Here is a 22,652-nt window from a genome sequence, read left to right as displayed (position 1 = left end):
ACACACCCTGCATCCAAAACCTGCCTTTATTTACATCTCAAATCACATGTGAACCACTTTTCTCCTTGTTTGCTTCTTTTTTTTCCCTCTTTCCTTTTTCCTTAAGAATAGTGCGATTAGCAAAAAGGACTTGTTAGGATTGGGAGATAGCAATTAAATATACAAAAATATAGCTTACAAAACAAAAAGCCCCAGAACAACAACAACAAAAAAATAACCCCTCCCCCCCAAAAGAGAAAAACAGCGAATGTTTTTAAAAAAATATTCTGCTGCAGAATTTGTAGTGTACAAACACGTCTATGAGGCTCCACGCTCCATAAACAGTCTGGGGAGTCATGGGGTATGTACAGGAGGGACCCCCCCCCCCCTTCCTCCCAGAGCCCACCTGGCCCCACGCTGCTGCAGGGTTAACACTGGGCCCCCCCTCCCCCCAATAAAGAGCTGCGGGGTTGAGGGAGGGGAAATGGATGCCTGGAAGGGGCTGAATTCACCCCATGGGTTGAGAGGATGGGGGGTGGTGCAGCCCCCAGCAGCTTTGGCACTCGGGGAGGGTTGAGTGGGGGTTTTGGGCTGCACAGATGGACGGTGCTGAGCCATCTGTGCTTGGAAACCCAAAGGGTCAGGCTCAATGTGAACCCAAAGGGTGGGGTTTGTCCCCACCGTGCTGTGATATTGAGGTGGTCGCACTGATGGGAGATGCTCTTAGTCGTGGTGGGGATGAAGGAAGCCCTGAGGTAGCCCGTGGTACTGAGCAGGGATGGGGGAGCAGCCCCAAAAAGCACCCGGCCCCAAGCCCTGGGCCGCCCTTTGGGAGGGGAAACTGCAATCCTCTGTCAGGATAAAAATTCCCCCTTGGATGGCACTGACCCCACAGCACCGCGTGGGACGGGCACCGGATCTCCTGGGTGATGCTCAGAGGGGGACCACTGCATGCAGGCACCGCTCCATCCCAAGGCATCGTGCTGAGGCTTCCCAACAGTCACTGAGCTCCGCGTTCCCGGTGAGGAAAAACCCCATTCCGTGGCCAAGCACCGTTCTGGGGACACTCCTTCCCTAAAGTGCTCTCAGCTCTCAGTCCTCCCGTCCCCAGCTCTGCTCCGTGCTGGTGCCGTAGTGCTTTGGTCGTCTCCGGGTGCCCCCCAGCGGCCCCGGGGCAGTCTGTGATGGCACAGAGCTATACGATGTTCTCTGCTCCAGGGAGGGGGCCCTGGGGGGGGCCGGGGTCCTGCTTGCTGTGCAGCTGTGCCAGCTGCAGCACCGGCATGTTGCAGAGCGGGCACACCTTGCGCACCTCCAGCCACTTGATGAGGCACCTGGGGGGGGGGAAAAGCACAGCCACGGGGTCATAAGGGACCCCACATGACACTGCCAACAACAGCTCCCGGCCCTCTGCACTCACTTTCTGTGGAAGGCATGTTTGCACGGGCAGATCCCCAGCTCGTCCTTGGGCTTGAACTCCTCCAAGCAAACGGCACAGATCTGAAAGGAACTCACAGTCAGCACAGCACGATGACACAGACTGCCTCAACCCACACAACGCTCCCCAAAAAACTCACAGGTTTTGGGTTTTTTTTTTTTTGGGGGGTGGGGGGGTAGATGTTGGGTTTCTGTCTCATCCCACTGCTCTTGCTAAGGGCAATTTGCCTCGTGGGCTGTGAGGCACGGAGCAGTTAAGTCCTGTGGCTCCAGAGGTCATTAAACAGCGATAAAGAAAAGTTTGAAGCCCAATTTGGCCTTAATCTGTCCTCTAATTGCTGGGGCTGAGGGAACACCTCCCTGCTTGCTTCACTGGAGGCTCCCAGCTTTCCCAGGGACACTCAAAGCTTCCTCTGCAGAGCGAAATCCCATCCATTTGCTCTAGGGCTGTGCAGTGAGCACCACTCGAGGTCTGGATCCTCTCCACCCCTCCCCCAAGAAGCAAACCCACACACGGACTCACCTCGTGCAGGTTCAACTCCTTCACCTTCTCCTTGAGTATAACCTACAAGGCAGAGATGGGGTGAGGACGCTGCTTTTAACTCTTTGTTTCCAGCATCTCAGATCTCCATAAACCAACCCATTTCTATTTCACACGCCACGAGGTCTGCTCTCACTGCCTCACCTCGTGGGCTCGCACAGGGGGAATGAGCTGTGCTGTACACACTGACAGCTTCACTTCCACCCCATCCCTGCTGCAGGCTGTGCTCCAGCACAGTTGTAACTTTATACCTAACACTGCATCAGCCCAATCCCACGCTGGAAGATTTCCTGCTTCAAGGATGGAGGCAGAGAGCAGACACAAACCCTGGAGAAAACAGGATGCGTCAGTGGCAAGCCGTGTTTATTTTCACCTCAGCGTGGGTGGCTGAAGGGAAGAGCTGGGGATGTGCTACCCAGGAGAGCTGGGGCTGCTCCGACCTCCTGCTGCAATGCTGCCACCATTCCCAACAGCCACAACACGTTTGGAAAGCCCTGAGGTCACTTCAGGGGCTCTGAGGTGGGGACCCACCTTCGGCCACGCTCCTGGGACTTAGCTCTTGTTTTTAGGCTGTGTTTAGGCTGGGACCCAGACCTGTCCCCAAAGGGCTGACACCTGATCCACAGGCAGCCCAGGGATGCTCATCGGGGTGCCCAGCTGGCAGGAAAACCCCAAATGAGAGCATCAGCAGTGTGGTGTGTGGGGAGTGAGGAGCACAGGGATGTGGTTCAGTGGTGGCACTCAGCAGGTGGGTTGAACTCGATGACCCTGAAGGTCTCTTCCAGACCTGGTGAGCTGGTTCCATTAAGAAGCTCTTTCCAAGAAAGAGAACCTCCCAATGGGACTGAAAGCAAAACCTAAAGGGGTTAACCCCAACAAACTCATGGCCTTTATGTGGATTTGGCTCTTAGCAAATCCAGAAGGGAGAAAGAAAGAAAGATGGAAAGGGAAAGGGAAAAGAAAGGGAGAAAGAAGGAGAAAGATAGAAAGAAAAAGAGAAAGAGAGAGAAAGAGAGAAAAAGAGAGCAAGAGAAAGAAAGAGAGAAAGAAAGAGAAAGAAAGAGAGAAAGAAAAAGAAAGAAAGAAAGAGAAAAGAAAGAAAGAGAGAAGAGAGAGAGAGAAGAGAGAGAGAGAAAGAGAAAGAAGGAAAGAAGGAAAGAAAAAGAAAGAAAGAAAGAAAAAAGGAAGGAAGGAAGGAAAGAAGGAAGGAAGGAAGGAAGGAAAGAAGGAAAGAAGAGGAGGAGGGGAAGGGAGAAGACTGTTCATCACCTCACCTGTTTGTAGGCGTAAAGCTCTTTGTGCGCTTGATGTCTGAGCCTGGAACAAAAACAAGGAGAAAATGTGGATCAGCACAACAACCTAACATTCCACTTCATTTCCCTCCCTTCCCGATCGAATCATTTCTTTATTTTCTGAAATGATGCACTCAAGCAGCAGCCAAAGAGTCTGGATTGAGAGTTTTCATATAGCTGGAAACATGAAATCTCCATTCAGCTGTCAGCACAGAATCTCCCACAATTCCCCTCTATGACTTTCCATTCAAACATGAAGTTATAAAAATGATGTGAAGTTATATCCCCACCCTATCTGCATGGAAAGACCCCTCTAGAGCCACGTTGGAATTAAAAACACAACCAAAAATCCCCTAAGGCAGCAGAGGTTGGTCAGGGATACAGTAAGGCAGCTCTGGAGCCCCAGTTTAGAGCTCAGCCACCTCTGAAGATGCTGCCCTCAAAGCCAGGGGTAAATCCCACTGCAGGAGGGACGGGGCTGGCAGCAGTGTGCAAAGAATGGAGCAAGTGGGATGGAAACAGTCCCATTCACTGGGAAAAGGAAGATTTGCTGCTGGAGACAGCCTATGAGGGGGAAGAGCAGCTCAGTACTGTCAGACAAGCACGGGTGCTACGTGGGAAGGTTTGCATGGGGTGACTTTGCTAAAAAACCTCCTGAGAACAGCATGAGCACAGCTGAGAGTGCAAGGTGTGTGGAGGAGGGAGAGCTCTGGGGGAGGCATGCACATGCTGAGGCTGCTCCTCCAAAGCACGTGGGTTTGGCTGGACTCAGAGAGAGGATCCCGGGCCAGAAGGGTCCATCCCACCCTACACAGCTGCTCTAATGTGAGCCCAGGTTCTGGTGAGTGTGCACCCCACGCCAGGAGCTGTGACCCCAGAGGAATTCCTGCCACACATCTGCCCCAAGTGCATGGCAGCAGATCAAAATGCAGAGGAAATCACAGCATCGTAGAATAGTTTGAGTTGGAAGAGACCATTAAAGGCCATCTGGCCCCACTCCCTGCAGTGAACAGGGACACCCACAGCTCAATCAGTGCTCAGAGCCCTGTCCAGCCCGACCTGAATGTCTCCAGGGCACCCACCGCCTCTCTGGGCAACCCAGGTAGTGAGGGGCTCAACACTGAGCTGCAGCCTCACCAGAATTTGGTCTTGCTGAAGCCCATCCTGTTGACCTCAGCCTATACCTTCTTGCAGCCTTACAATCTGAAAGCAGCAGCAGGGAGCAGACAGCTCCCACAAAGTTTCATTTCCTTTTCCCTACTTCTTGTCTGAAGGCGGCAGCAGAGGGGGAGGGATGCGTGCTGTGCAGCAGGAAGAGCTCTGCAGCAATCCTCCTTTCCTTTCTTTTGGCTGGAGCTCACACCCAGCCCTGCTCTGAGCCAAGCCCATTAAATCCTTACAGTCTCCAATCCTCCAAGCTCTGCTCGCTGTCAGCCCAGCACTTGCAGATGTGCAGGTTGCACATCAGGAGGGAGAGGATGCACTGTGCTCGCACTCGATGTTCCACTTCTCTGTGAGGACGTGGTGTAACCCACTATTAAATTAACACCTCACCTTCTGCAGCCTCCAGCTGTGGCCCCACGTTAAAGCCATGCAGGGAGGGGGCAGGAATGCGTGTGGTAATCCAGGAGGCTTTAGCAGCTGGTTCAGGAGGGGGAGAAATCCAACATGAGTTCAATACCTTGCTTTGTATATCCAATCCTCCTATGGAATCCCGCAGAGCTCTGGGTATTTGCTTGCTCTGCAGCCAGGCTCCAGCAGTGCTCCGCCATTCACCACCACAGCAGCTGAGCACTGAGGTCGACCCATCCCAAAATAATCACTTGGGCTGCTCTGTGCATACTCCTTACCCCCTGTCCACCTACAAGCTGTCCCTCGAGCTTTAAACCTCGGCCAAGCTGAGATCTGGGAGCTCAAATCCAAAGGAGGCGGTGGGTGCTGCAGGAGCACAGCAGCACAGCCCAAATCCAGGGCACTGAGCTGCTTTGGGTACGCTGGGTCCTCATTTGGCACCGGACTGCCAACCCCAGAGCTGGTGCTGCTGGTTTGATTCATCGAGTCACAATAGTTAAGGGCTATAAAGGGACCATGAGGTGATCCAATCCAGCCCTTCCATCTATCATGGGTCGTTAAGCAGCACTTCGTTACTCCTGGGAACAGGAGCCAAAATGCCTCTTTCCAGAAGGGCACTCTGTCTTCTTTTAAAGACAGCAAGAGACAGAACTCACCACTTCCCTCGCTGGCTTCTCTCGATGGTTACTCACCCTCCCTCTTACAACACGCCTCCAACTTCTAAATTTAAAGATTTTCTGGCTTGATCTCCCAGACATTACTACTTGTTGTTCCTTCCTTGGGGCAGAACACACCCAACAAGACCCAGTGCCCAGGAAAACACTCTTAAAAGTCCAAACACCTCTCTGTTCTGCAGGGGGACCATATTGATTTCGCTCCACCTGGGGAAAAAACACCCTTCAGCCTTCTGAGCACCATTTACAAATGACCAAATCTGCCTCAGTTCCCTCCAGCAGGAGTTTCACCTCTCCATTAGCAGCCTAACTCCCTCCCCTGCGTCCCATGAAATAATTAAAGCACGTCCCAAACTGGAACAGCCACCTCCCTCCTCCTGCTCCCTGCTGCTCAGGTCAACAAATCACCCCTGCATCATTAATCTCCAAACGGCGCTGTTGAATGAGCAATTTGTGTACAGTAACGAACGGAGCAGGTATGAAACATTTCTTAAGTGCACAGTACATAAGTTATTCATTAAAGAGGGAAACGTGTGGAAACACTAAGCAGAAAGCAGGAGCCATAAAACATGGCTTTTGAGTCTCCTGGAGAAGGCCACCTAGGCAACCACGCTTCGTGCCAGACTGAGCATTCCCATCGATATTTATCTGCTGTTATTGAAGTGGATAACATGATTGCTTGTGGGACACTGAGATGCAACAGACCCCCAGGTGTGGATGTCCTCATCTGAAGGAGCTCACCTCCTGAAGGCAGCCAGGGAAGCTCTCTCTTACCTGATCAAGTAGCAACAGAACAGTAAACTGAGGATGAAGACGAAGATGGCTGTGCCAAAAACCACGATGTATATGTTGAGAGGCAGGTTCTGGAACCCAATGTTCGGCATCCTGAAACTGTAATGCTGGAAATCTGAGCTCATGGGTAGGCTGTGAGGAAAGGGAGAAAAGAGAAAGACGTGAGGCTCTGTCTGCAGGGTCAACAGCACAGGAAAGCTCTCCTTCCCCTCCCCTCCAGAGGCTTCCAAGGCCATTCCCTCACAGTCCTGGATGGATTGGAGGCACTCTGTGCTGCCACCCCACACATCCCTTTTTCAATCACGTTCATCCCGGAGCCAGGTGGAAGAGCAGCCCAGCCCAATGACTCTGTACTGCTGTCAAACCTTGAGCACGGAGCTGCTCACCCTTGAATGGCCACAAACATCTCTGGCCAGGCACAAAGTTCCCCAAACCACTGCTTCAAGGAGGAAGTCACAAACCCTCTCTGGTTTTCCTTTCATCAGTGCAGTGCCAGCTTCACAACACACTTGGAAACCACCTGCAGCTTGATTTGCAGATTAGATATCCTGAGGAACAACAAAATCCCCCCCCCCCCAGAGGAGGGAGTTTTCAGCTGTGTGTGGACTGTACAGCTCTGAGTTTTGAGTAGGAAGAAAGGATGGGGCAAAAGCACAGGATCTGGGTGAGGATATCCTGAGGAATGAGATGAAAAGCACCAAATCTGAGCTACAGGTTCATAAAACTGTATGATTTGGAAGGGATCTTTAAAGGTCGCTTAGTGCAACTCACCTGCAGTGAACAGGGACTCCCAGGTGGGATGAATTTGGCATTCAAAATAAAGGGGGACTCTCAGAAATTACCCATACCATCGAGTGCTGCTGACACAGCTCCGCAGCAAAGTAGCACCTACATACACAGAGTTTAACCCCAACTCAACTCAACTCAACTCAACTCAACTCAACTCAACTCAACTCAACTCAACTCAACTCAGGCCCTGCAAAGGTCCATACAACAGGAGCTCCATCCTAGTCCTGGCACAACTCAACTCAACTCAACTCAACCCAACCCAACCCAACCCAACACAACACAACCCAACCCAACCCAACCAAGTTGATTCACTTGGATGGATCCTGCCCCCATCACCAGCGTGCTCAAGAGGCATTGCAGGTGTGGCACTTGCCTTGAAGAACAGAGTTATTTCTGTAAGGTGGGAGAGTTAGGGAAATCAAATGAAGATGCAAACACCTCAGCACACTCTCACACTGGGAACAACTCTTCTCCTCCAGCTACTGCTCTGGAATCCACTGTGGTCAGTGAGTGCACGTAGGCAAAGTGTGTTCTTATGGTTTGAGGACTGTAAATCACCTATGAGAATGCAGGATGGTTCATGGAAGGTTGAAAGAAGACAAGCAGCTGGAGATGGTGCTACTGGGACACTGTACAGAGCCCAGAACTCAAACCAAGCAGAGATCTCTGAGAAAAAACAGTACAACCAACCAGTACAGGACTGATTCTTTTCCTTTTATACTCCTTGTAACACCCTTCTGAATCAGACTAAGGGCTATTGGCTCTGCTGATGGTGTGGTGTACTGAGAACAAAGTAGTGGTGCACTGGTCTTTAGGGCCTGCATTTAGGATGGTGAATCTCATCTGGACTCTAAACTTCCATGGCTTTGCCCAGCTGCTCCAAACAGAATAGAAATAGAACCACAGAATCACTGAGGTTGGAAAAGACCTCTGAGATCCTCAAGTCCAACCCCAACCCACCCACACCATGACCACATCTCTCAGTGCCACATCTCTGTGGTTCTGGAATATCTCCGGGGACGGTGACTCCACCACTTCCCTGAGCAGCTGTGCCACTGCATCACCACACTTTTTAAGAAGAAATCCTTCCTAATATCCAACTCGAACCTTCCCCAGCACAACTTGAATCACTCACCTCACTACAACCTCCTTTCAGGGACTTGGACAAAGCCATAAGGTCTCCCCTGAGCGTTTTCTTCTCCAGACAGACCCATCCCAGTTCCCTCGGCCGTTCCCCATAAGACGTGTGCTCCAGACCCTTCACAGCTCCACATCTCAAAGCTCCAGAGTCTCAAATCATCATAGCTGGCCCAAAGCCACAGGAAAACAAGTGAGCCCTTCAAATATCTCTCCAATGAGAGCTCCATCCTTCTAGTGGTATCACTACTTTGTCCCAAAAGTATGCCCCTAAAGTAGCTGTCATCTCCCACAGGGGCTCAGACTCCTTTGGACAGTCCCTAGGTGCATGTGGAATGTGCAACAGGTTCATCACCAACCTCTACGTTGGTCCTGTGACATTACTGCAACAAATACAGAGGTTAGAGATTAAAAGTCCCAACCAAGGGTCCCCAAAATTCATGCTGGGACACAACAGGATCTGGAAAATGCCCCGGGGCTGGACCGACCCCACTTTGAAGGGCAGGAAGGTGCTGGATGCTCCTGGCCTGAAATACTGACCTGCAGATGGATAAACCTGAGGATAAGAGCAAAACAACCCCAAACCAGGGACGCCCTATGAGAGACCCAAGGGTGAGCTGGACGAAAACATAATCATAGAATCGTTACGGTTGGAAAAGACCACAAAGATCATCAAGTCCAAACCATCAACCCATCAAAACCATAAAGCCAAGACATGCCAACACAACTGCCACGATGAAACCAAAGGAGGGAAAATCAGATTTTTCCCATGAAGATATTTGTGGAAAGATGTGACAGCTTACAAAAATTAAAGGGATTTCAGCATCACTGGGATAAGGATGAGACTTCCCCGTGGGGAGGGATCCTGTCTCGAGTAGGAAATTCCCAGATTCCCAGCAGGAGATGCTGGTTTTTACACGTTAATTAAAGCCCCATTGATGGTTAATGCCAGGTGAACAAGCGGGGAAGTCGGGAAACGAAGCTCCAGCAGCATTCGCTTTGCTCTGATTACAAGCCAGGAAGTTAAAGGCAAACCCAAATAAGCCACACAGCCAAATTAATCCCTATTATAATAACAGCAAGCACTTAACGAGCTGAATAAGCACAGCCAGCCTCTTACACACAGCTTTCATCAGGAGATCTCAAAGCGATGAGCAAGGCTGACAATTATCTTCCTGCACAAAGGAACTGCAACAACTGGGGACCAGAACTGCACTGAGCTGCTGGGCTCAATTTGGGAGGGGGAAGTATATTTTTTTATTATTGTTAATTTGTATCTCTGCATATATGGGCCATGCTAGCTCTGAGTATTATGTTTGTTCCAGGTGGAGGGCTGGTTTTGGGGTCAATGGCACATTGGTTGGCTGCGGGTAACAGGCACAAGGAGAAGTTTCCCCAGATCCCATTATTTTGGGGGAGGAACTGAGGAAAACGGAATCATTCAGGTTGAAAAATACCACTAAGATCATTTAGTCCAACCAACATCAACCCATCACCACCACGCCCCACTGCCTCCCCCAGGGGATTTCTGCACGTCATATAATACCCAAAAAAGAAACCCACCAAAAAGGCAGCTCCTTTCGAAGGCCCAAATCCAACCTAGTGCAGTCCCAAATATCCAACAGCTCCTTAAATGTAGAGAGCAGGGACAGAGCTGCCCTGGATGCAGGGTTATCCCATGGTAAGGTGAACGATGCAAACCTGCCTCCTCATCTCCGAGAACCATGGTACTTGGAAACACAGCCCAAAAAGACTCCAATCCCAGCAAAATGGGGGTGGTGGCCAAGCTCCAAGCTGGGATGTTTTATCTGAGGGAAAGGTTTCAAGTCACGACTCCAGTTGCAAAGGCGTTATGCAAAGCTGCACAGTGTCTCACACAGGTTGACCCAAAAGCTCGGCGATTAACTCGGGTGGAAGGTAAAATGAATGCAAAACAACAAAATTCCCGAGGTCGGTGTCAGCTGTGGAGCGGGGTGTTCTTCCATGCGATAAATCCACAACATAAATGTTATTCATTGTGTGTGCCTAGTGGGATGACTTCCAGATTTTCCTCTTTCTGGGCACTTGGACACTAGCAGAGACACTGTGACGTCGGCCAGCGGGCTGGTGGGATGCTCTGATCCACAGCATGGTCAGATCTAAATGATCTTTGAGGTCCCTTAGAACCATTAAGGTTGGAAAAGACACTCTAATCCAACCACCAACCCATCTCCATAGAGTCATCAAGCTTGGAAAAGAACTCTAAGATCCCCAAGCTCAACCCCAACCCATCCCAACATGCCCATAACCATGTCCCTCAGTGCCACATCTCCACAGCTCTGGGACACCTCCACGGACAGGGACTCCACCACCTCCCTGTGCAGCCTGTGCCAGTGCCTGACACTCTTCAGGATAAGTTCTTCCTACCATCCAACCTGAAACACCAGGCAGCAGCAACGCTTGCTCAGGAGGATGCTGCCCAACGCAGGGCTGCAGCTGGGTCATCAACACCATAAAACTTCTTGTCAGAGGAAACAAAAGCTGCTCGTTGGTGCATGCACAAGCAAGAAATCCAACTGGACTCCCAGAAGGAGCCGTTCTGGACCTTTGATCCCCATTCCCCTCCCTTCAAGAGAGAATTTGATGCTTTTTGAACAGGAATCAAAATTCCCTGGCTTCGCTCCTCAGTTCGACAACGCCGAGCACTGAGATTTAACCCTCTCAGCGTGGAAACGCAGTGAAGCTATCAGCAGAGCAAAAAGGACCAAAAGTCTTCTTCATAAATAATAAATGGAAGGAAAAAAAAGAAAGGTAGCTTCACCAGTATACTTGGTGTGTTTCTGGGATGCGTTTCTGCTGGTTTATCGGACACCACGAGCTTCAAAGCACACCTTTAGATGGGAGAAGGTCTCCAGTGCTGTCAGTGCAGAAAGATGAAGAAGAAAATAGGTCAGGGGAAGCTTGCTGAGGTTACATCAGCTCCATGCTGCTGCTGAGGCAGATTGTGCAAATTCCAGGAAGAAAAAAAAAAAAAAAGGTAAAAAATATAAAATAACAACAAAACCAAAACAAACACTGTTGCTTTTTCATCCAGGCTAACCCAGCATGTGCTGCTCAGGCTGCTCTTGGATGACAGCAGCAGGAAGGAGGAAAGCAGCCAGCTCATCGGGCTGCTCTGGCTTTGTTCTGCTGGAATTTCCAGGCAATGCAGTGAGTTTTGGTAAAGCCACAGGAAGTTCGTCAAGTGGCCATAGGATCTGTGTGTCCGAAGCAGTGCCTTCGGGAAATGGACGCTGGATGCTGTAGAGGTTGCCCAAATATGGTTCAATCACAACTCAGGGATGAGATAATGCTTGAGGAATTTTTTTCCCTTTGGCTCTGTGGATTTGTTTTCCCCCCTTTACCTGGCACGTGGCTCCGTCCCAGATGCGATGTCACGACCTGCTGAGCTCAAGATGAGGTGGGAAAGGATGTGCTGTGCCTCCTCTGCCAGCATCCCTTGTACTCACCCTGGAACCATGCCCCATCCCATAGTCATGTGCTAAGTTCCTGATTTATTGGGTTTTCTCCAATTAATGGGCTTCTTGGTTTGGCCAGCCCAAACCCAGCACTGAAACACATGGATAATGGAACGAGGTGATTGTTGAGGTCCCTTCCAATCCAAGTCATTCAGACAGGGTTGGGTCTTGATGACAGTTGAGGTCTCCTCCAACCCAAGCCATTCAGAGGGGGTTGGACCTTGATGATCATTGAGGTCTCCTCCAACCCAGACCGCTCTATGATTCTACGTATTGTCAATTACATCTGGATGCCAACAGCAGAGGGATGCAGACAACAGATGCTCCAAAGATAACTAGGAAAACAATCTGGCTTTGATTGAGCCAACCTCACCACACTGAACAAAAGCAAATCGCTTTCTGTGAAGCAAAATAGCAGCCAGCTTTCTCCATTCTTTTACACTGACAAGCAGATGGATGCTATAACCTCCTGAAATCCTTTCACCTCTGCTTCCTAAGCTCCTTTAATGAAAAAAGAAGTCTTTATGTTACTGCCTGCTGCTCCCTTCAAGCCCAGAGCCTGGATTTTGGCCACTAAAAATGCCTTCAGTGGATCCATCCTCTTAATTTTCACCACAAATATAAGAAATGTAAGACGAACAGGTAGCTTGATGCACAAGAGCCAAAAGCTGGACACCAAACCCAAATCACCAACAAATCCCAAGGAAAAGCAACCACAAAAGCACCAATATTACCTCAAGGGCTGGATGTTAAGATGCTGACATCACCAAAAACCCTTTGGGAAAACGCAAATAACCCAAACCTCATCGCTTCCAGGAATATATATTGTCACCACGTCACCATCATACTTTTTCCTATTATCTACAGAAAAAAAGGAGTGGCACAGTTGGCCTGCCCTTCCTCTGGTTTAACAAAATTACTGGGATTTGGGGAAATACATTTTTCACTATTTGTTCTGCTCTGCTAATGGATTTTGCAAAGCATTTGAGGTCACGGAAAATCCCTGTATACTGTCCTGTTCTGCATACTTCTCTGTGAGAGTGGTCAGGTGCTGGAATGGGTTGCCCAAGGAAGTGGTGGGACCACCAAACCTGGAGGTGTTCATGAAACGTTTAGATGTTGTACTGAGGGACACGGTTGGACTGGTTGATCTCAGAGGTCTTTTCCAACCTTGGCGATTGTACGATTCTACGAACACAGAGAACACCATGGGTGTTGGTCAAACTCATAATTTGCCCAAACTCATCATTTTGCCCAAGGACATTGCTTCTTACTTGGGTTTCTCCTCAATTTAACCCTCTGTTAGTACAAACAAAAGTTAAAGCTTCTGTTGACGTGGAACTTGTTGACAAAAAGGCAAAAACTGCCACAAAGGTTTGAGAGAATGCTACTTTGTGTTGGATTTAGAATCAGAAGGTTGAAAAAGACCTCCAAGACCCCCAAGTCCAACCCCAACCCACCCCCACCATGCCCACTGACCACGTCCCAAGTGCCACATCTCCATGGTTATTAACCACCTCCAAGCAAAGCGACCCCACCAATCCCTGGGCAGCCTGTTCCAGTGCCCAACCACTCTTCCTACAAAGGAATTTTTCCTAACATCCAACCTGGCCCTCCCCAGGCACAACTTCAGGCCATTATCTCTTGTTTTGCAGTAGGCTGAACAAAGCCTGCTGACTATTTTCCGCCTGCTCCAAGGCTGCCAAGCCAAGGACAGCAGTGAGGCTCCCTGCCGTGCAATACTGCTGTCGGGGCTCCACACATTCCTGGACTCTGAATCAACTCCTAGAAGGCATAATATACCACTGATGCTAACGAGCTGCCTCAATGATAAGTACAGGGCTGCATCGAGTGTCTTCTTAAAGGTCAGGGAAGCACATGATGCCCGGGAGCCCTTGCATACGCTTTTACTACGAGTTAAAGATAATATGAGTTAGTCTAAGTATTAAATTGCAGCCTTGCATGACCAGCACATCCTTTGAAACCAAGCAGCGAGGTCTCAAATCTTCCCAACGCCACTCTTAACATTACTACGGCTCTTTCAGTCCACTCCCTGCCTTCCCCAGCTTAGCAAAATGCAAAGTTGCATTTGCAAAATGCTCATTTTGGGAGAAAAAAAACAACAACAGCTCAGGATGAGATGAGGACGGGGTTAGGCAGCCATGCCATTGGCATTCTGTAGGGGAAGGAGCTCTTTCTCTGCACCGTGGGGCTGCCACATTAAGTCACATTTGAATTCACGAGATGAAGGCTGCTGAAATGTCACTGCATCAGCTCCTGGCACAGTTCAATGAGAGCACCATGGCCTCGTTAGGGCAGTGGAAGTGATGAGTTTGCCTTTGTAGGGATTTAAAAGCCCTGGGCAGCAGCCAGGCGTTCCCAGATCACAGCTGCCGTGGGTCAAGGAGAAAGCTACGTGGGGAAACCCTGCAAATGTAAGCAGTGCAACAGAGTTGGAGCAAACCCTCCATCGTGCATCACAAATGCTGCTGAAGGTTGAATCCCAACGAAGGCATGGGCTGTAATTAGTGCGGGATGCAGAGTTTCTCCATCCCATCCTTCACACTTGATGCTCTCCACGGCTCCCGAACCCTTTGTGATAACCAACAGAGGATCAGCCTTGGGAAACAACACTACATCCGACAAGTCTTCATGGAGATGCCTCCATGCAAAACTTTGCCTATTTCCTTCAAGGAAAACCTCCATGCCAACTCAATGCCCACCTGCACGAGGGCTGCAGATCATCCACAGTTGGGTGACTTAACGCAGCATGATGCCAACACGCTGAAAAAAAACCACAAAACAACACTGATACTGCACGAAAATCCACGGGGAACAAGGGCAAGGATTAATCCAACGCTTTGGTTTGTGGAAGATCACGTCATTTGGTTCAGCTTTTTGAAGTGCAAAGGCCCCCACCTCTCTTAGTAGCGGTACGGCGATGACCCGATGCTGTGCAGAAAGGAAGGGGAAAAAAAAAATAAAGAAAAAATGGCTCAAGCTAATCCTCCAATTTTATAAGACACTAATCCACTGATCTCATTGAGAGGGATTAGAATTACCCCCTCGCCGGCGGATTTAAGAAGTTCCCAACCAGATGTCAACAAAAGCAGAGCTCAGCCCTTGCTCAAAGCCCTTCGGATGAGGGGAAGGGGCATTCGTAGTGTGTCCATGAGGCAGGATCCCATCTGGGTGATAGTGCACCAGTGTCCCACCTGCGTTGGGATAGATGTGGGGAAAGAGCGGGAGCGCAGATTCACACCAACACCATGGGGCTGCACAAAACATGCACATTTCTGTCCTAAAGAAGAAAGTTAACCCGTTCCATCCACAGTTTCAGCCCGGATCACCCCTCCTTGCATGCCAGCTGCGCAGATCAGGGGCAGCTTTTGTTCCACGCCGTGTGTACACGCTCAGCTGAGCTCACAATAGGGAAACAAAAGAAAAACTAAAAACGCAGCTGCCTTCATAAGCAATCCGCCAGGAAATCGCCCCGGGGGAAGCCCAGCCCAGCTGAGGGTTTTCTGCAGAACAATGGCAAAAGCACATCTTTAAAGGCAGGCAAAAAAATATCTGCTCGTTTATGGAACGGCTCTGGGCTGCACAGAGATGAACACAATCCCGACCCGGTGCTGGGATGTTGTTTTGAGCATGAGGAGCTGTCCCAGTGATACACTGAGTGGTTGGAATTTCAATGGCTGCATTTTCAGGTTGGGTATTGGCAAACATTGCATCTCCAAAAGAGCGGTAATGCTTTGGAAGGCGCTGTCCTGGAGGTGCTCAAGAGCAGAGGAGATGTGGCACTGAGGGCCACGGTCTATGGGCACAGTGAGGGGGGGGTTGGGTTGGACTCGGGGACCTTAGTGCTCATTTCCAACCTTAACAATTCCATGATTAATGCACCAACCAGGACAAACCAGGGCTCCCCAAACCCCATTGGATGGAATATCTCTTACCTTTTGCCTTCCATCCTGACTCAGAGACAGCAGACAGGTCAAAATCCACCTCCCCGCACGCATCCCCACAGATGTTGGTTTGGCTTTTTTTTTTTCCCCAAAAAAATTGCTCTTCTCAGCCAGGGAGCTGTGAAACACTCTGCTATTTCCAAGCAGCTGGAGCACTAGCATTGGGAAATGGCTAAAATAACCCCGGGGCCGCTCTCCTGGCCGACAGCTTTCAGTTTCTCTCTCACTGCTTGGGAACTGGCGTGGTTTCCTGCCGGGTGCTTTGTGAGTTAAAAGCAGCCCGATCCCTGCAGCCTGATCCTCCACGGTAATAAAAACCAGAAGGAGTTGGGCTTGGCTGCTTCCCACATTCTCAGAGCAGAAGGAGAGAGCAGGGAAACAAATGAGCCCTTTGCTCCATTCCCATCCTGCTCGCAGAAAGCAGTGATGCAGGGAGCACGAAAGCTGCAAAACAAACCATGTGTGCTCCTCGTGCTTTGACAGCGAACTTTAAGCCGGGCGAGCAAGGTGTTGGCTGTAACACTGAGACACCCAAGGCCACCCCATGAATCATTCAGGTCGGAAAAGAGCACAAAGATCCCCAAGCCCAACCCATCCCACCATGCCCACTGACCACGTCCCTCAGTGCCACATCCCCACGGCTCTGGAGCACCTCCAGGGACGGTGGCCCCACCTCTCCCTGAGCAGCCCGTTCCAATGCATTACCATTCTTGAGGAAAAAGGGTTTTTTTTTGTTTCCTAATATCCAACCTGAACCTCCCCAGCACTACTTGAGGTTATTACCTCTTGCTCCCCGGTGCATCCGGGTGTGGGGCACCGTGAGGTCTGGGTACATTCACCAGCACTGCCACCCTGAGCTGATCCATCCTCCTGAAGCACTGAGGTTCAACCACTTGCAGGCATCGGTGAATTAATGACAACGCAACCCTGGGTTACTTGCAGGTGTGACAGAGAAGAAAAAGCAGTTCTGAGTACCCAAACAACACAGCTCCAGTCCCACTGAGCAACTGGGTACCACGCATCCCTGGATGTGGCTGTCAGGCACAACAACCATACACACCAGTGCTGCTGCTTCCTTTCATAGTATCATACGATTGCTGCGTTGGAAGGGACCCTTAAATCTGGTCCCACTCCTCTGCAACCAACAGGGACACCCACAGCTGCCCGTCCTCGCTGTGCTTTCCCAGCATCACCTTGAGTTTCCCAACCCAGAGCACTCCGGGTCGCTCCCCAGGCAAAGTCTGAACCGTGGCATGGGGACGTCGGAGCGATATCACACGTCAACAAGCGATGACTTCTCGATGAGCCATGGCAGGAAACAAAAACAAACAGAAGCCCCGTGCTCTGAAAACACCCGAATGCAACGGGAATTCCCCCCCCCCAAGCCCCTCCCTCTGTGCTCTGACGTGTGCTTCCCATGGGAAGCCACAGAGCAGCCAAGTAGCCTTGCGTGGAGGTCACGTCCAAGCAGTGTCGATGCTGGGAGGGCTGCAGGACACCCACTGGGTGCACACACAGAACTGGGCCACGTGGATCTTCAAGGAAGCAGGCGAGGAGGTCGCGCTGCAGCAGCAGTGCCTTCTGCTGCCCTGCTGTAGGTGCTCTCCAGGCAGCTCCACCAAGGTCCTGTGGTGCAAGGCATCCTCTCTAGAACAGCTGCCATGGGGTTGGATTCGCTGATCCCAAAGTCCTATGAAGCTACATCAGGCATACACCACGGCAACGTCAGCACTGTTTTCCCTTCCCTCCCCACCCCCTCACCTCTAAATACACCAATTACTGCATTTTGAGTTCCTTCCACTTTGCCCCCAAGCGCTCCATCTGCCAGGAGCTATACCCTTCCTCCTCCCCGAGTTATCTGAGGCCAAAAGTTTGTTGTCTTTCCAGGCTCTGGGCCAAATTTGTGTTTAATTTTTGCTACAGACCGCCCTGCACTCCGGAGGCATCAGCTGGAGCCTTCACGAGCACAGCAACAGAGCCCATTGCCCCACTAACCCAGAACCGCTCGAGGCCGCTCTGTTTACACCCACCATAAAGAAATAAAAGCACTGCGACGAACTCAGGCTACAAGTCTCACTGTCAAACTCAACGTACAAACGGGGGATAAACATCAGGAAAAGCATCAGGAAAAGCTTCAGTGGGCACGGAGGTGCTGGGTCAACGACTGGATGTGGTGAGCTTAGAGGTGTCCTCCAACCTTAACCATGGGTTAGTGGGCATGGTGGTGGAAGGGCTGACGGTGCGTGATCTCCGCCACCTTTCCCCACGATTTTACGACTCTAAGAAGGAGTTCAACACTGAACCCAGTGTTGAAGAAGGACTAAAAGCTTGCACCCTGCTGTCCTGCAAAAGAAACCTACACATAAACCTCAGTCCCACCGTGAGCGCACCATGCAAACTTTGCATGATCTCACCCCCACGTCCCAGCACCCGGAAGCCAGAGTCCAGCTCCTGCAAGATTTATTGGGCAAAATAAGGAGGGGGGGAAGGCAGGGGGGTGAGAAGAGACAAGCAGCCCTGTCCGCGTCCCTGCTCGTGTGCTGCTGAACACGTTGTGCAGGCAGGAAGCTCCACATCAAAGGCAGGGAGCGTGCCAGAGCTGTATGTAATGCACAGCTCCTGCCAAAGGTGGGGGGAGAGTGGGGGAATGGGGAAAAAAAAGAACAACAAACCCCACATGCACAATGGGGAATGGCACACGGGGTCCGGCCGTGCTTTGTTAGGGGCACACGTGGGCATCACGGGGACAGCAAAACCCCACTAGGCGCAGTGCAAAGGGTTTTGGGAACGGGAGACGAGCTCCTCCCCAAACAAAGAGGAGCAGAAGTGCAAAGCAATAAAACGAAACGAAATAAAACAAAGCCACAAAAAAAAAAACCCACCCCGAGAGGTGCATTTTTCCTCTGCAGCTCACGGTCCTATGGGACCCGTGAGCAGTCTGTGCCAAAAGCAGCAAACTCGGTACGTGCCTGCATGGCAGGAACGCCCGCCCTGCTGTACTGCTTCCATCCCCAAACCTCATTTTTGCTTAATTTTTCCCCTTATCTGGGCTTCTTTTTTCTCCTTTAAGCCCAAGCAGCCTGCAGCACATTGCCACGGAGCATTGCCTTGGGGCTTGGTTGGTGGGGATCCCCTCTTTTTGGGGTGCAGGGAGAGAACGGAGGGTGGGGAACTGTCTCCTGTCCCTTTGTGCCACATTTGTAGGGTGGTGGGGGTGCGTGCCATGCTTAATTCCACCCTCAATGCAGGGCTGGGGTGTCCCCAGTAGGTTTGGGACTGGGGTGTCCTTGCTGCCTCCAAGCTGGGGTCTTCATAGAGAGGGGACAGCCACTCGGGGTGCATGCAGGAGGGGAATGCACAAAGGAGGGAGGGCAGCTGCAGCCCCATAGGGCAGCACACAGGCATGGGGTTTTGCACCGGAAGGATGCTGGAGGGGACTGCGCAGTACATAGGGAGGGGGTCCTGCACTACAGATGTGCTGGAGGGGTCCCCTGCCCCGTAAGGGATTGCTAAGGGAAAGGGTCCTGCCCTAGGGGAGTGCCGGAAGCGGCTGCCCCACAGGTGACGGCACAGAGAGGGGGCTGCCCTATAGGGTAGTGCATAGGGAAGGGGTCCTGCCCCATAGGGGACTGCGTGGGGAGGGTGCCCTGCCCCATAGGGGTGCTGGAGGGGGAGCCCTGCCCCATAAGGGTGCTGGAAGGAGGTCCCTATCCCATAGGGGTGCTGGAGGGGGTGCCCTGCCCCACAGAGATGCTGGAAGCAGGTCCCTACCCCACAAAGCACCGCAAGGGGATGGAGGATCACCCAACAACGGGGTTGGGGGGGGGGAGGGGGAGAAGGAGGAGGAAAGCCGTGCCCCATAGGGAAACACAAGGACAAGCGCATCACAAAAGACGGTCCCACGGCCCCTGGGCCGCCCCACAACCGCAGCCCCACAACCCCATCCCGGCCCGCACTCACCGCCTCACCCCGAGCCCGGCCGCCGCTCTGCCGCTGGGCGGGGAGGGACCCGGATGGAGCCCCGCCCCCCCCGACCCCGCCCGCCGGCGGGCACGGCCGCCGCGCTTCCGAGTGCGCATGCGCGGCGCTCCCCGGGGGGTGTGTGGGGAGTGTGACGTCACGGGTGGGGGTAGGGGCGTGATGGAGGCTCGGGGACAATGGGGACGTTGTTGGTGGTGGGGGGATATGGAGGGGATGTGATGCGGATGAGGGATGTCATTGGGATATTGGAGGCAGTGGGGACGTGGGAGCATGAGGGTATGGAGGGGGTAATGAGGACGTTGGGGACGTATTGGGACAGAGTGACCTCTCCAGCAAGGCCTCCGCTCCTGGATGGGATGAGGAGGTATTGCTCAACCTGAAACTCTCCCCCATAATGCCCAGCTGTGGGCATCGCTCCTGACTCAGCCCCAGCTCCTCCTGACCGTCGTCTTCATGTTGTGCAGTGCCATCAGTGGCACTGAGTTGTGTCAGGTTTGGGGGTTAGGGAATGGTTCTGACCTAGAGGGCAGTGGGCACAGCCCTGGAGGTCTTTCAGGCATAGGGTTTGGCTGTGTGGAGCCTCAGTGATCCTTGTGGGTCTCTTCCAACGTTGGATATTGTATGATACTCCGTTGGTTCTCCTTAATGCTTCCTCTTGCATGTACGTGGTCAGTGCTCTGACCACCATCGTGCCTACTTGGCAATGGCAAGGCTGTAGTGAGAAACTCAAGAAGCTGCTGTATCCATGTCTCCTCGGTGAAGCAGAACTGGATCTGCTCAAGGTGACGTTCTGGATATCACAGAATCGTGGAATGGCTTGGGTTGGAAGGGACTTCAGAGATCATTGCATTCCAAGCCCCTGCTGTGTGCTGGTTGCCACCCACCAGGTCAGGCTGTGCAGAGCCCCATCCAAGCTGACCTTTGCCAGTGTTTCAGTGATGGAAATCTCCTGAGATGCAGCCTGCCAGGAGGAAGGTGGTGAAGCTGCCCAACGAGGAGCAGCTGGAGTGTGGTCAGTTCAACCAGGCTGCCTGGGGAAGTGGTGTAGTCCCCATCCTTGGGGGTATTTAGGAGATATGTGGCACTAGTGGACATGGTTCAGCGTTGGGACTGGGTAGGTTAGGTTGAACTTTGTGATCTTGAAGGTCTTTTCCAACCCTGATTTTTCTATGAGTCTATGACCCTCAAGGACAATGCTGGCAATGATGCAAGGAGCTGACTTTAGGGATTTGAAGTCCTATTCCTGCTGTGGGAATCCTCACGTTGCATAGAAGGGTGTGCCTGAACCTGCTGGCAATGCCTGTGGCTGTTGATCCTGCTCCAGGTAAGGAGCCTGCCAAGTCCTGGCCCTGCAGGGGTGGGATCAATTTGGGAAGCAAATGCAGTTGGAGATCAGGTTCAGCCATTCCTCCCTTGGAAAAGCTTGGAACCGTGCATGGTATGTGCCCTCAGCACATCCTGGAAGAAAAGCCTGCTTTTTTGGCATGCCAGGAGCGTGGCTGGATCCAGAGAATCCCTCTGGCCATCATGGGTAGTCCTTTTGAAGGCCAGCAAGACTTGAAGGCCAAGAATTGAGGGCCACACTGAGGTGCAGGGCTGTGTGCAAGAAGGGAGAAGCTCCATAATGCCACCCTGTTCTCTCCTCCTACTGCTCTCCTAGGCTGGGACCTAGAAGGTGAAAGATATAAAGAACATAGCTGGCAGTGCAGGTGGAAACCCACCTGTGACTTTTCACCAGAAGGAAAGATGCCCTGGAAGGAAAGAGAGGAAGGAACAACTCAGCTGGGGACCCCTGGATTGGCCTCTGGATATCAGCTCCCATTTGCACACTTTTCCTTCTTGCCTCAGTTTCCCCTTTGGCAGGCAGTGCAGAGCTCGTCGGACAGCAGCACCCTCAAACAGCATGTCTGAGGGAGCAAGGAGGCATGTCCAAGCTCTGATTCATTACCTCAATTGGAGAAAGCCACAGCATTCACTTTCTCCCACTAATCACACTGCTCCTTATTAATGGGAAGATCCTGTTTTTTCCTACTCGATGGGTGAAGGCAGCTGAAATCCAGCAGGCTTGCGTGCCCAGACCTTATGGTGGAGAGATGGGATGATAAGGGAGGGTGGGTCTGTCTCCTTGGGAAAGTGGAAAACTTGTTGTCCTTCCAGGAGAAATGGGGTGACAAGCCAGGGATGGGATCCAATTGTGTCCCATGAAGTTCTCCTGCTCCTATGGGGTTGCCTCAGGGGATGACAGCAGGGCTGTGGGACAGGGCCAAGCTCTGCTGCTGGCTTGTAGGTGGTGACATGGTTGGGTTCTCTGCAGTTAGGCCTGCCTCCACCCAAGCAATCCAAGCTGGATGAACAGTAGACAGCAGCCCTGGTGGGAAGATTCTGGTTCAGACTTTCCTCCAAAAGGAATATCTTCATCCTTCCTCTTGGAAGAGGAGGCTGTTTCCCTCAGGCTTTTGCCCAAACTGTAGTTCTGGGTGAGACCCACACTGCTGAAATCTCAGCCCCTCTGCCAGTGATGTGGTGTGGGCTCACCTCAGCCAGCAGAAATAGGCTTTGCTCATCCTGGTATGTGACAGTGGTAGAAGGGTCATAAAAACAACCTATCTGTCCCTGCACCTCGTCTCTGCCTGGTCATGGGGACAGTTGTCAAAGCCATTTGATCCCATCACTCCTTGGTTTCTCTTCTCCCTCCTTTCCCCTGAGATCTAAGGGGAGGCTTTGCTGTCTGAACCAAGAGGCAGTGTGGACAGCAAACTAGCAAAGACAAAGTGTTCAGGGAGTTCCCACCCCATCTCCGCCTCTGGAGTGGGATGCAGAAGACCTCCAGAAGGGTCTTCTTGGGAAGATCCTCTCTGAGGAAGTATGGCTCATCATTTCTTCATCTGACCTCTTCTCCACACCCTCTGTGGCATCGGCAGGACTTTGATTCCTCCCTCCTCCTTGTGGTAGGGTGCAGTCACCCATGGGCTTTGACTCACAAATTGCTTTGTGAG

General features: G+C 51.7%; 1 protein-coding gene across 3 annotated transcripts; it reads right to left on the bottom strand.

Annotated features, from left to right (window-relative positions):
- Nucleotides 1-434: 434 nt before the first annotated feature.
- Nucleotides 435-19,679, bottom strand: RNF24 (ring finger protein 24). 3 transcript variants are annotated; one of them, XM_065736000.1, is made up of 6 exons: nucleotides 19,636-19,679; nucleotides 6,270-6,419; nucleotides 3,232-3,274; nucleotides 1,940-1,981; nucleotides 1,400-1,479; nucleotides 435-1,313 (listed from the first exon to the last, which is right to left on the bottom strand). In XM_065736000.1, exons 2-6 carry the CDS (start codon nucleotides 6,410-6,412, stop codon nucleotides 1,175-1,177), a joined length of 447 nt encoding a protein of 148 aa, XP_065592072.1. In that variant the 5' UTR covers nucleotides 6,413-6,419; nucleotides 19,636-19,679; the 3' UTR covers nucleotides 435-1,174. The 3 variants fall into 3 exon arrangements, with proteins under 3 accessions (XP_065592072.1, XP_065592073.1, XP_065592071.1); XM_065736001.1 differs by lacking the exon at nucleotides 19,636-19,679 and adding an exon at nucleotides 16,459-16,466; XM_065735999.1 differs by lacking the exon at nucleotides 19,636-19,679 and adding an exon at nucleotides 15,667-16,391.
- Between the last annotated feature and the right edge of the window lie 2,973 nt (nucleotides 19,680-22,652).

Source organism: Cyrtonyx montezumae, unplaced genomic scaffold, assembly GCF_038088225.1.
Source record: "Cyrtonyx montezumae isolate F1298 unplaced genomic scaffold, pur_monq_1.0 scaffold_2, whole genome shotgun sequence".
Taxonomy (NCBI): domain Eukaryota; kingdom Metazoa; phylum Chordata; class Aves; order Galliformes; family Odontophoridae; genus Cyrtonyx; species Cyrtonyx montezumae.
This window is presented reverse-complemented; position numbering and strand designations above follow the sequence as displayed.